The sequence below is a fragment of the Chinchilla lanigera genome, unplaced genomic scaffold (genome assembly GCF_000276665.1).
Source record: "Chinchilla lanigera isolate Chin_1 unplaced genomic scaffold, ChiLan1.0 scaffold00146, whole genome shotgun sequence".
NCBI classification, from domain to species: domain Eukaryota; kingdom Metazoa; phylum Chordata; class Mammalia; order Rodentia; family Chinchillidae; genus Chinchilla; species Chinchilla lanigera.
Genome location: NW_004955547.1, coordinates 1,145,126 through 1,159,531, shown reverse-complemented (window position 1 = coordinate 1,159,531; position 14,406 = coordinate 1,145,126). Strand labels below are relative to the sequence as shown.

At 39.4% G+C, this 14,406-nt stretch overlaps 1 protein-coding gene across 3 annotated transcripts in view; it reads right to left on the bottom strand.

Annotated features, from left to right (window-relative positions):
- Window positions 1-14,406, bottom strand: part of Dip2b (disco-interacting protein 2 homolog B) — a gene marked incomplete in the record, with an annotated part of 228,430 nt that overhangs the window by 81,218 nt on the left and 132,806 nt on the right. For all 3 annotated transcript variants that reach the window (XM_013508454.1, XM_013508452.1, XM_013508453.1), the window contains 1 exon segment: window positions 6,891-7,016. In XM_013508454.1, coding sequence (XP_013363908.1) covers window positions 6,891-7,016 — 126 coding nt within the window.

The window sequence follows — 14,406 nt, the reverse complement described above, 5'->3', positions numbered from 1 at the left end:
GATCAGCCTGGGCTACAAAGAGCTCAAGGCCACCTGAACTGCATAGTGAGACCCTGTCTCAAAAAGTGCAAAACAAAACAAAACAAAAACCCCAAACAAACAAACAAGGGGTGTTTGGTTCTATTTAGTTTGCAACAACATCTGAAATTTTCCCTAAGAGTAATTTTTTTTTTTTTTCCCCCCTCCGGTACCGGGAACCGAACTCACAACCTTGCGCTTGCCAGGCAGGCGCTTTTGCCGCTGAGCTAAATCCCCAGCCCAAGAGTAATTTAAATAGCTAGTTCCTCCCTATAAATAGGAAGGTGAAGACAACAGGCACTCAAGGCTAACAAAAGAAAAACATACTGTGCTAATCATGCAAACTAAGACATGGGGATGGGGCTAAGAACAGCCCCCGTTCTCCGAGTTCACAAACACACACCTGGCTGGCAAGGCTCCGAGCTGCTATGCGTTCAGTGCACATGAAATATAAGCACCGCCTCAGGACAGCATCTTTTTAAAAATAAAAATGAGTTCCCTTAAAAATATTAATTTTTGGTGAAGTAATCACCCAGGAAACTGCTATGAATTGGTAGAAATTTTGGAAAGATTAAATTAACACTAATAGAAATAAAGTTACTAATTTTCTACTGAATCCACACTGCCTCAACATGAACTCAACTGTTACCTATTACAACTCAAGTTTTTGCCTAAGCTCCCTTGAACATTTTTTTAAAAATGGTTTTATTTTGTAGACTGAACCCAGGGCCCCATGCACATTAGCCAAGTGCTCTACTACCCAGCCGTGCCCATCTCTGTTTCCTTTTTTGGGACTGGGTCCCACTAAGCTCCTTGAGCCAGTCTCCCAGCCTGTGACCTCCTACCTCAGCCTCCCAAGCAGCTTGGATTACAGGTGTGTGCAACTCTGCCTGGCTCTTGCTTAGGCTCTCGTATATGATGAATATGTCTACACAACAGAAAGCAATTTTGAAAACAAAACTCGTCCTTTGGTGTATAATCTGGTGTGACTTTAATACAGCATCATATAATACTGGTCACCAGGAGCCTATAATCTATAACTAATTAGGAAACAATAAAGCTTATTATATAAACAATAAGCTTATTATACCATCTCAAAAACAATGACCACCATCAAAAAAAAAATTAAAAATAGCAAATGCTGGTTAGGCTGTGGGGAAAAAGGAATCCTTCTACATTGTTGGTAGGGATATAAACTAGTACAAACCCTGTGGAAATCAGTGTGCAGATTCCTCAAGGAAAGTAAATGTTAAAAAGAAGAGAAAGAAATTTCATTTGACCCAGCTATCCCCCATCCAGGTACCTGTGTTTATAGCAGCACAATTTATAACAGCTATATTGTGGAAACAGTGTATTATGTCCACTGACAGGTGAATGGATAAGGAAAATGTGGTATTTATACACAGTGGACTACTATGCTGCCACAAAAAGACAAACTTGAAACATTTGTAGGTAAGTGGATGCAACTTGAGACATACTGTTAAGTGAAATAGGTTAGACACACAAGCTCAAATATCACGTGATTTCTCTTGTAGAGAAACACTATATGCAGTGGTATCCCAGTTCACGAATTTAACTTGTTCCACTATTTTGGAAAAGATGGCCACATCTGTGTTTCTGCAGGAAAGATGGCTATGGTCATGTCTGTCATCCAATGCAGTTTGCAAACAAAAACAAAATTTTGCCAAATGTCTCTGTTTACAAAGTGAACTGTCTACACAAAAGCATTCATGAACCAAGGTACCACTGTACATACATAAACACACACACATGCACACACACACAAAGCAAAATAGAACAGAGATAATAGAAAGTAGAGCGTTTACTTCCCAAAGTTATATGTTATTGTTTTAAAAATACTAACTCAATATATATACTAACTTGTTTCATTTACACTAATACAGTAGTTTACCTTAAGTTCATTGAAGAAAAAGTTTGTGCTATTATCTGTTTCTTCTGCTAAGAATCTTTCTGGTTTATGTTGCACTGAGAACTACTCTGAAGACAACCATATACACTGTAATAACTATTGTTATTCTCTTATTTGGTTATGAAAATAATCGTTTTTTAAAAAAATAAATGTGTTGATTTTAAGAGGAGAAAGTCCTGACTTTACTGTTTTTAACTGTGTAACATTTTGTCTTTAGCCATGTCTGAAAAGCACTCTCCTCTTCCTAGTGGGAAACACATGCATTATATCTAAACATTTATTTACTTGTTTGTTCCTTTGTTTGCTCGCTTGTAGTCCTTGGAACTGAACCCAGCCTTCACACTGAGCTCTATCCCCGGCCTTTTATTTTTATTTTTTGCAGTACTGCGAATGGACTCTAGAGGTGCTCCACCACTGAGCTACCCTCCCACCCCCTTTTTATTTTTTAAGACAGGTTATCGCCAAATCATTAAGTTGCCCTATCTGGGTTCAAATTTGTGATCCTCCTGCCTCAGTCCCCAGAGTGCTGGGATTACAGGAGTGCACCAACACGCTCAGCTTATTAGAAATTTTAAATACCTGCTGTATTGTCTAGTCACTGCACTCCTGGGTAGTTACCGAAAGAAAGAAATGTACATATCTATCCAAAGACTTGTATGTGAATGTTCACTGGAGCTTTATTCGTAACTGCAAAAAAAGGGAAACAACCCAAATGCCCACCAACAAATGAATGGACAATCTGTAGCAGACCCACGTGGTAGAATACTGCTTGGCATTAAATTGAATGAGTTACTGTGGTGACGGACACAACAAAACACGACAAAACTCCCAACACTTACGCTGAATGAAAGAAGCCAGAAAGAAGCCTTAAATTTACCAGTTCACCGGTAACTAAAACAGGTTAAACTGTATGACTCTATTATATAAGATTCTGGAAAAATGAAAAATAATGTATCACAACAGAAAATAGATCACTGGTAACCTGGGGATGGGGGGGACCCAGGAGGAATTTAAGGGGGGGATATTCACTATCTTAATTGTGGTGACTCTTGCATGGTTCTTGATATCAAAACTTAGCAAAGTACACACTTAAAATGGCCTGAATGGCTTTGGGTCCTTTTGGGTCATTATGTAGTCTATATCGTCATCTGTCTACCCTTGGGATGCAGCGAAGGGTAAATCCAGAAGAGTGCAGAAAAAGCTCAGAGGAGAAAAAAAAAAAAGCTTGTTTTTGCATTGTGTTCTTCTGTATGAATAATAGCGCTACACAAAGAACCCTACAAAGAAAGAGCTGAGGTAATTGCCTCGTGACATTAGTCAGTGATTTCAGCACATAAAGAGAACTGGATGGCAGTGATTCAAGTAGTCTAAAGGCTATGAAAACGGCCAGGGGCATTAAAAGAATCATAGACTGCTACCATCTACGAGAACTTAAATTTTCCAGTTCACAGCAGAAATTAGTGTACATATCAATAAGCAAGTTTTAGGCTGACCGACATATTATTTGAGTGATTTACGAATAAAAGACCAATTATTTCCTATGCCAACTATTTACCATATTTTCCAGACTATAGGAAGCTATGAATGAAGATATATGACATTTTCCTCTTAAATCCAGTCTACTGACTCCCTCCAAAAGAAGCTCTACTTTTCATCAATTCAGTAATTCAAGCAGCTATATGGTGAGTCGCTCCAAAAGAAGGCAAAGAAAGCCAACCAATTCTAGGAGTCATTCCAGAGACTAGGTTCACCAGGACGCAATGTGCGGAGTGCGAGCGGTGGTCTGCAGTGTGCTTTGGGATATGTGCTGCGACACTTCAGGCAGTGTGCAAAGGAAGAGGACTAAAATACTGTGAAGCATCAGGTTAACTTCTCCCTGCGAAAGTGCTGTATCTTCTTAGGTTATTTTTTATAGCTGGCTTGAAGCTGATTTAAAAATTAAAAAAAAAAAAAAAAAACAGTACAAGAAATAACATCAATTCTCTTCCCCCACACTCCCCATTCCCTGGAAGCAGCATCAGTATTTTTCTACACTTGGATGTTCCCAGGGCTATCAAATAGATATGCAAGAGAAAGCCTATATGACAGCCCTGGGTCAGGTGTAACAGATCGTGGGAGAGGCTAATATAGGCTTGAACTGCAAGAGAACAGGAGAAAGCGTTTTTTTTTGTTTTTTTTGACACAAAGATGATTTACATGGCAGTCAGAAAACTATGGAACACTTCACAGATCTGTATGTCACCCTCGTGCAGAGGCCAGCGTAATCCACATCACTCCCATTCTAGCGTGTGCTGCGGAAGTGAGCACAGCAGCCAACGCTCCTAACTGGTGGCTCTGAGGAGCTTGGACAGAGAATGGAATTTGAATTCTAATGTGAGAACCCAAGTTCCACGTGCTAAAGTGGAAGGTGCTAACAGAAGCCTTTTGCTATTCAGTACTCCTTTCCACGTTCCCCCGCCAGAGCCAAGTATCTGTCCTCGGCATGCGCATGACTGTTGGAGGAGAGCTTCGAGATCTGTTCCACGTGGGGGCTGGATGAGAAACCATGATGCAGAATACCCTCAATACTTCCTCTTGTTAGGAGTGAATACTAATAGACAACACACATACCCCAAAGAGCACACTGAGGTTTCTCAGACACTACTCAGAAATCCCCAGAACAGAAGATAAATGGATACAGTGTCTTCTTATTACTCTGCTCTGCAGAAGATAAATCTTAGGAGAGAGGACTACATCTCTGCACTCATGAAGTTATTAAGATATGGAAAATGATCCAGAACATTATAGACCCTGGGCATGGCACATGCCTGTAATCCCAGCACTTGGAAGGCTGAGGCAGGAGGATCGCTGCAAGTTAGAGGCCACCATGGGCTACATAGTGAGTTCAAGGTCAGCCTGAATTATACAGTTAGACCTTGCCTCAAAAATTAAAAAAAAAAAAACAAACCAGCAACCAAAAAGAACATTACCTATGTCTTCAAGGGTACAGAAAGGGCAGAACATTAGTGTTTAGAAACACAAAAGCCCACAGTAAATTCCAAAAGACTATGGTCTCATTCAGCACCAAACAGCTGAGATTTGTTTGTAAAGCTAGTAAATCCCCTCAGGCCATAGGAGATTAGAAAGATTTCCACTCTATCTCCACTTTCTCAAGATCCTTTGCTGCACTCTCACACTTAACCCAAAGCCATGAGAGAAGCCCATTTACTGCGCAACTGCACCTAACAGCCTCGGTGGGGACTGTTTCTGAGAGCCTCCCATCCCGCTGCTCCTGCCCTTTGCCATTTACTGCAACTGAGCCCTCAGCTGCTGTGCAGCGCAATCTGCCAACAAGGAACGGTTACTACACTGAGAGCCCTCTGTCTGCGAGGACCGACTGTACTGCACTGCTGTGGAAGGGAGCCCATCCAAGACTGCGAGCGAGAGCGGGCCTGAAGTATGCACCACTATCGACACAAAACGCCTCATTGTGATGCTAGGCTAGAGCATCCTGCCTTACGTTTAGAGAAACACTTGAAGCCACAGAGCTATTTCTCTTTCAAACATCTTGACACCAAAGATGTGAAGGAGAAAGCACAAACAGTTAATGAGCCCATAGCACACCCAAATGCTCTGAGAAGTTAGTCAAAATCTAGGCAACAGCTATTGAGTCTGAATCTGTGAAAAGCATCAATATAAATAACTCAACAATATGACAACTGTGAATAAAAATCGGTAGTAACAATATGACTTCATAGAAATCTCCCCAAAGTAGGCCACAATGGCATGGGCAAAAATTTCCCCCAAAGATTTCACTAGGAGTAACACGACAGTAGAGAGACGGCCTCTGTACTGAGGACCAGAAGTAGATTTTATCATGTTTATGCCAAGACGCCTATGTCAAGACCTTGTCTGGGATTTGATGTAAAAAAATTTTTTGAGGTTTTTGAAAAACTTTGAGGAAAATTTTGAATAATTAAGATAGCTTAAGGTTGTTTCAGTTGTTCCCCAAATGTGAAGTTGTAACTTTTTTTCTTTTACAACACTGCAACTCTTAAATTTGTGAGGGGGAATAAAGATTCCAAGTCTGGTGAGTGAGTACGAGACAATGAGGCCCAGCTCCCACCAATCTCAGGACCCCGTTATAAAAAGTAGATTCTCCAAGAGGCTGGGGATTTAGCTCAGCGGCAAAAGCGCCTGCCTGTCATGCGCAAGGTCGTGAGTTCGGTTCCCGGTACCGGAGAAAAACAAAAACAAAACAAAACAAAAAAAGTAGATTCTCCAAAATACATGAATGTATATAAAGCATTTTCGCACCGCAAACACATCCTCAGGTCTATTACAAATATGTATGAGTGTTCTCCCATCATCTTTAATGACACACAGAATTCTGTCTCAAGTCCATCCACCTCTATGCCTGCAACAGAGATAAAGCATCAGATTTAGGAGTATAAATGAATTAAATATGTATGTTTTGGGGTTTTTTTTGGTTTTCTGAGAAAACCAGGGTCTCACTACACAGTTCAAGCTGGCCCAGAACTCACAATGTAGCCCAGGCTGGCCCTGAACTCATGGCAATCCTTCTGCCTCGGCCTCCCAAGTGCTGGGATTATAGGTATGCGCCACCACACCTGGCTTGGGTCGTATTTCAGGTGCCCATGAAAACACTATTTAGTTAGAGCAGCCTTGGCCTGTTATTTATTTAGACCACATGAGTTCGGAGATTGCAAAGGAAATGGTGAGATGTCAGAAGGAAAGGTTTTTGTTTAGTTTTGAAATAACTTTATTCCTAAGGCTTCTTTTGGTGTGTTGTTTATATGTGGCAAAAAATCAGAATCTTCCACCTTCTTATACATCTCTTAATGATGTGTAGAATGTTCCAGTTCTACCTTAGAGAGAACAGAATTTATTTCAGGAGTATCACAATACAACTGTGAGAGCGAAAAGGTTCTCATAAACCTACCAGGGGGTGTGCAGGCATCCGCAGGGGACTGGACAAACGTGGACCGTCTTTTGGTGGGCATGGGCAAAGCCATCTTCTGTTCTTTGTGCTTTGCCAGGGCAGCTTGAACGGCTTCTGTGTGGATATCTGAAAAGTCAAACAGTTGCGTTTATCTGCATTTATCTTGGCTCATCAAATGTGTGCTCCCAGGGAATGAACAACCCCTCTTAAATGTTGAGAAATGTAAAGCGGGCATAGAGGTGATTATCTTCCAATTTGATAAATAAAACAAACCAAAAAAGGAAACAAGATTAAGTGAAGGGTACTTGCACACACCAAACACGGAGACCACTGAGCTGGGGCGGCAGCAGTCTGACACACATCTGTGCCGGCAGAGCTCCCATCCCTAAGTGAGGTGAGTGCTGAGAACGTGCCAAGAGGAGACACGTTACTTTTCAAAAAAGAACCTTAGAGTTTGCTTCACTGTCCGAAAGAAAACTTGTAAGACCCCTCAGCTCTCTGCCACAGGAACAGAAGGGATGACTGATCTTGAGAAATGTAAGGGCAGATGTTACTTGTGTGCCACTTTGGCCACAAAAGAATTCAGCTCTTTACTTGCATGTCTAATAGGAATTTCAAAACTAACATTTCCAAACAGAACTCTTGACCCTGTGTTTTTTGTTTGTTTGGAGGCAGGGTCTCACTATTAGTTCAGGCTGGTCTTTAACTCACTATGTAGCTCAAACAACCTACAGCAATCCTCCTGCCTCAGCCTCCCAAGTGTTGGGATTACAGGTCTGTGCTACCACACCTGGCTCAGAACTCTTATTCTTAAACTTGCTGCAAAGTCACTCTGCTTCTACAAAATAGAATTATACTGTACCCGCATTCTTTTAAAAACTCTTTTCCATCCTTTCAGGCCTTGCTGTGCCTTAGAAGAGCTGGACCAACCTAATACTTTTGTAAGGAAACTAAAACCACTTTAAGGATAGTACCCAGAAAGAAGGAATGCTTAAACTTGACAGTGAGATCCCAAGTTCTCTCTCCCTTTCTAGTGATTTTCAGCAGTCCCATTTACTTCTGTGACCTACCCATTACTTAAAGTGGTCTAAGCTGGCATCCCTTTCTTGTAACCAAGAAAACCTTCACTAATACAACTAGAAACATATTATTTTGTTACTACAGACATACAACATAACTTTAAATGACTCTATATACTGAATCATAATCTAAGCAGCCCTTTAATATCAGATATTAGGTTGCTTCTAAATTTTTTCTATCATGTACAGCAAAATTTAGTATTTTTACCTTAGCACACACTTTTCCTTAGGATTAACTCCAACAACTGTTGAGATTAAAGTATATGTACATTTTATTCTGGAAATACTTCAATATGTACTTCTTTAGAACAAGGATGAAAGGATTTTTCTCTAACATAACCACAGTACATTTTGTCAAAATACAGAAATCCAAAACTGGTTGTGTCTGGATGTCCCCTCAAAGCCTCATGCAGTCATAGGTGGGGCTTTTTCAGAGGTGGCTGGATCTAGAAAGTGTGATGCTGGGATTAAAGGTGTGTGATCAGTCCACTGATTGGTGTGGCATCTGACTTAAGCCTGGTAGCCTAGACAGACTATAAAAGGGGCAGAAAGACAGCGCTACTGTTGCCGCTGGTTGCTTTCTGCCTGCCACACACTGCTTCTCCTCTGCGATGCCCCTCTGTCATCCACCCTACCTTGGAGCTTGCCGTTTACGGACTGAAATCTCCACAGTGAGCTAAATAAACCTTTCCTCCTTTAACTTTGCAGGTATTCTGTCTCATCAGTAAGAACTAAGATAATGAATATCTAATCTATATCCATATCCTAACTCAGCCAAGTGTCCCAATAGTATCCTAGTTTTCCTTCCTTTCTCCTGATCCAGAAACTAATATAGGATTTCACATTGTATATAGCTGTCCTGTCTCTTTATCCTCTTATAATCCAGAATAATGCTTAAGCTTTTCTGTCTTTCATTATGACACTTTTGTACACACTAAGTTGTAAAATATTCCTTACGTTTTTTTTTTTAAAATTTCCTCATGACTTATTTTGGTTATAGATTTTGGCAGAGCTATTAAAAGAAATGCGTCTTTCTCAAAACAGTCAAGAAGCATGTGCTCCATTACTGGTAATAATAACTTTGTTTACTTAGTTAAAATTGTGCCTGATAAATTAATCCATAATAAAGTTACTATTATTCCTTTTGTACGAATAAGTAATTTGTAAGTTATAGGGAGATACTTTTGGAATTATGTAAATGTTATGCAACAGTTATTATATGGTGATTTTATGACTATTAGTTGGTATTTTAAGAAAACGCTTTCTTTTTTCCTCATTGATTTATATCAAGGTGATCTCACTTATTGTTTCATTGCATGACTGTTCTGTTACTATAATTTATTTTGGTGCTCTTATCAGCCCAGAGTTAGCAAATGAGGGAACCCTTCAGTTGGTTCTTCTGTCCTCTAGACGTGACCCTATCACGGCAGGTAACTTATTTTATGGCACGAGATATGCGAGAGCTCCTCTGGTTCTTTTCCTGCTCTAGCATCAGAATTATACTTTTCTTCCAGGAGTTCCAACTCCTTTTACTGGAGAATAAATGGTATTTAGTAAACATCTTGAAATTAGAGACACTCAGTACTACTGGGGCATTTTTAAACACTGTCAGAGGATAGAGGAGTAAAAAAATGATATAAATATAAACAATCATCTACATACAAATCTATACCAATTTCTATTCAGATTGAAAACAGTGAGTTCATACTACTGCCCTAATTTCAACTGAACACCACAGAATTCATCCTAATTTTCCCCTTTCCATTTGTAATGTATTTCCCTAACAACAAGAAATCTGGTTCACAATATTTTCAGTATTTTACTCATTGACTTAATACTCTACAACACATAGCAAGTTGTTTCAAATTGCCAGACATGGTGTAATCCCAGCACCAGGAGGCTAAGGCAGGAGGATCAGCCTAGGCTGCTGGTGGTGAACCTATGGCACATGTGCTGCTTCAGGCTTCTCGCATCACTGACACCTCTAGAAGGTTCACTCGTCTAAGGCTAGCCTGAGCTACCGCAAGACCCTGTCTCCAAAAAAACTGCCTAGCACCTGCAAAGCCCTGAGTTCACTCCTCAATATCACTTTAAAAAACCAACAAACCAACAAACCCGCTATCTCACGCCACTATAAAAGCTATGTGGCTAAGTTCTCAGCCCTTCCGTGCTTTGGTGGGGTGAGAGTAGTCATATGAGTAATATAACCTAGGTCCCTCCTACCCTGGCTGATTAAACATTAACATGGACTGAAAGTCAAAACAGTGCCAAAAGGTAAACCAAGTCATGCCACTGCTACCAACAATCATTTCTAGAGGGAACCATTCTTAAGTACTGGCACATCCTTCTCGTGCTTCTTTTCACAAAAATAACCAGACACGTGTATTTTCTTATTTCCCCATCTTTCATAATCAGAACATAAAAAATACATACAGATGTATATAAAATGTTTATATACATTATATGTATATAATATCTGTATTATCTATATATTTGGGGGGGAGGCACATTTCTTTCTTCACCCAATAGAACATCCTAGAAATACTCTACATTACCTGTTAGGAGTTTCTTCTTTCCCTTTTACAGCTACACAGGACTCCATACTGTATCACAGTTTACTAAACTACTAACCTATGTCTGGGCATTTGGGCATTCCCATATTTAATACTAAAGAGTAATGTTGCAACTTGAAAACACACAAGTATCAGCCTTCTGGTACTGGACGTGGTGGTGCACACCCGTAATCCCAGCACTCTGGGAGGCTGAGCCAGTTGAGGATCACAGTGAGTTTGAGGCCAGCCTGGGATACACAATGAGTTCAAGGCCAGCCTGCACTACATAGAAAGACCCTGTCTCAAAAACAGAACGAAACAAAAGTTTTATGCAAACATATTCTGATACTGGTGAGGGTATAGCTTCAGAGCAAATTCTTGTCCTACATCGAATTTTTTAAATCTTGAAAAATTCTCCATTTTTACCATGCTGCATTACTGCCAAGGTGTAGGTATGCTTGTAACCCCATATCTCATGTTCTGTGTATGCTGTTCAGCTTTTTTTTTTTTTTGAAACAGGGTCTCGCTATGCAGTTCAGGCTGGCCTCGAGCTCACTTCATAGCCAACGCTGGCCTCAAACTCACAACAATCCTCCTGCCTCAGCCTCCCGAGTGCTGGGGTTACAAGCATGCACCACCATGACCGGCTCAGTTTTCTGATTGTTGCCAACTCAACAGCCAGGAAATTGGTGTATCTCAATGTAACTTTAATTTGCATTTCTTTTATCATAAGATTAAATGCCTGTATAGAGGATTTAAGGACCACTGTATGAATGTTTGCTTTACTTTTCTAAAAAAAATGGTACTGAAGACTGAAACCAGAGGCTACTCATAAAACAACTCATAGACCCTGACCCTGCCTCCCCACCATCGTGGGAGGGACAGTGAGCCTCAGTGAGCCTGATTATAAATTAGGAGTTTTATGTAAAGTTTTTCCCTTTGTTACAATGGATTTACCTGGTTTCTTCCAGAACCCAGGTCCTGACAGATTCACAGCTGAACTTTATAAGAAATTAAGAGAAGATTTAACACCAATACTTCTCAAACTCTTTAATGAAATTGAAAAGGAAGCAATTCTCCCTAACTCATTCCTGGAGGCAAGTATTACCTTGATACCAAAACCAGAGTAAGATACCAACCAAAATGAGAACTACAGGCCAATCTTCCTGATGAACATAGATGCAAAAATCCTCAATAAAATACTAGCAAACAGAATGCAGCAAATTATCAAGAAGATTATGTATCATGACCAAGTGGGATTCATCCCATGAATGCAGGGATGGTTCAATATATGTAAATGAATAACTGTAATACACCATATTAATAGAGCCAAAGACAAAAATCACATGATCATCTCAATAGATGCAGAATAAGCTTTTGATAAAGTATAACACTCATTCATGATAAAAACCCTATAGAAAATGTGAACAGATGGTCTTTACCTTAATCTGATCAAAGCCATCTATGACAAACTAACAGCCAACATCATATTAAACAGACAAAAATCACATGACCACCTCAACAGATGCAAAAAAGCTTTTGATAAAGTTCAACACTTATTCATGATAAAAACCCTACAGGAAATTGGCATATATGGACTTTACCTCAATCTGATAAAAGCCATCTATGACAAACCAAGAGTTAACATCATACTAAATGGACAAAAACTGAAAGCTTTCACTTTAAAATCAGGAACAAGACAAGGATGTCCATTATCACCACTACTGTTCAATATGGTTTTGGAAACATTAGCCAGAGCAATTACACAAGACAAAGAAATAAATGGAAGACAGGAAGAAGTGAAATTATCATTATTTGCAGATGACATGATACTCTACATAGAAGACCCCAATACTCCACTAAAAAACTGCTGGATTTAATAAGTAGTGTAGGTGGATACAAAGTCAACACTCAAAAATCAATACCAAATGCCAGGTGTCCTGGCACATACCTATAATCCCAGCACTGGGAGGCTGAGGCAAGAGGATTGCTACAAGTTCAAGGCCAGCCTGGGCTACATAGTGAGTTCAGGGGCAGCCTGAACTATACAGCCAGACCCTGTCTCAAAAAACCAAAATTAAAAAAAATTGTTTTAAATGAATACTATTCCTATACACAAACAACAAACTCACTGAAATTAGGGAAACCACACCCTTCACAACAGCATCCAAAAAACTGAAATACTTAGGAATCAATCTAACAAAGGAAGTAAAAGATCTATACAGTGAAAATTATAGTACTCTGAAAAAAGAGATGAAAGAGGATTTCAGAAAATGGAAAGATATTTCTTGCTCATGGATAGGAAGAACCAACACTGTGAAAATGGCCATACTCCAAAGCTGTTATACATATTTAATGCATTCCTGATTAAAATATCATTAATATACCTCATAGATCTAGAGAAAACATTCCTAAAAGTCATCTGGAACCGGAAGAGGCCTAGAATAGCAAAAACAATCCTGGGCAACAAAGGCAAAGAAGGAGGCATCACAATCTCTGACTTGAAATTACACTACAAAGCTACTGTGATAAAATCAGCATGGTATTGGCAAAATAAATAAATAAATAAATAAACAAACAAACCACATCTGAGGATCAATGGAACAGATTAGAAGATGCAGACACAACTACAAACACACTTAGCCACCTTATCTTTGACAAAGCAGCCAAATATGTTCATTGGAAGAAAGTCTATTAAATGGTCCTAGAAAAACTGGCTTTCCACCTGCCCATGTCTATCACCATGCACTACAGTCAAAATGGATTGAAGATCTAAATATTAAAACAGAAACACTGAATCTATTGGAGGACAAAGTAGGTAGAAACCTTGAAGACATAGGGGTAGGCATAGAGTTCATGAACAAAAACCAAACTGCATGGAAAATACTTCAAAGAATCAACAACTGGGATCTCATCTTATTGAAAAGTTTTTGCACAGCAAAAGAAATCACCAACAGAGTGAGAAGAAATCCCATGAAGTGAGAAAAAATTTTGGTCAACTGTCCTTCAGACAAAGAACTTCTGTCTAGAATATGTAAAGAATTTTTAAAAAATCAGGACCCCCAAATTCTAAGACCCAATCAAAAAATGGGCTTCTGAGATGAATATACACTTCTCAGATGAAGAAATACAAAAGGTATGTAAATATATGAAAAAATGTTCAACATCATTGGTCATTTGAGAAATACAAATTAAAAAAACACTGAGATTTCACCTCCCCTGAGAAAGAATGGTTACCATGAAGAAATCAACCAATAACAAATGCTGGAGAGGCTGTGGTGAAAAAGGAACCCTTCTCCACTGTTGGTGGGAGTGTAGACTGGTGAAACCACTGTGGAAATCAGTGTGGGGATTCCTTAAAAAACTAGGATTAGAGGTCCCATTCGACCTAGCTATTCCACTTCTGGATATTTTCCCAGAAGAACTGAAAACATCATACCACACCAACATATGTGCACCCATGTTTATAGCAGTGCAATTTGTCATAGCTAAATCTTGGAAACAACCCAAATGCCCATCAACTGAGGAATGGAAAAAAAAGATGTGGTATTTTTATACAATGGAGTATTACTTGGCCATAAAGAAAGATAAACTTGAGGCTTTTACAGGTAAATGGATGCATCTAGATATCATACTCAGAAGTGAAACAAATCAAACCTGCATATGTAAACATTATATTGTCTCCCTACTGTAAGAAACTGAAAGAGTAAATAAAATCTGGAAGGTACAATAGATACTGTGAAAGGGAAACAAACTGCTCAAAAGGAAAGAATAACTGGGATGGGGGAAAAGAAAGAAAGAAACAAGGAAGGGGTCAAAAATACATATATACACACAAGGCAGCTAAGGTATTTGTACTACTAATTTCTGTTGGTTTATGAAAGG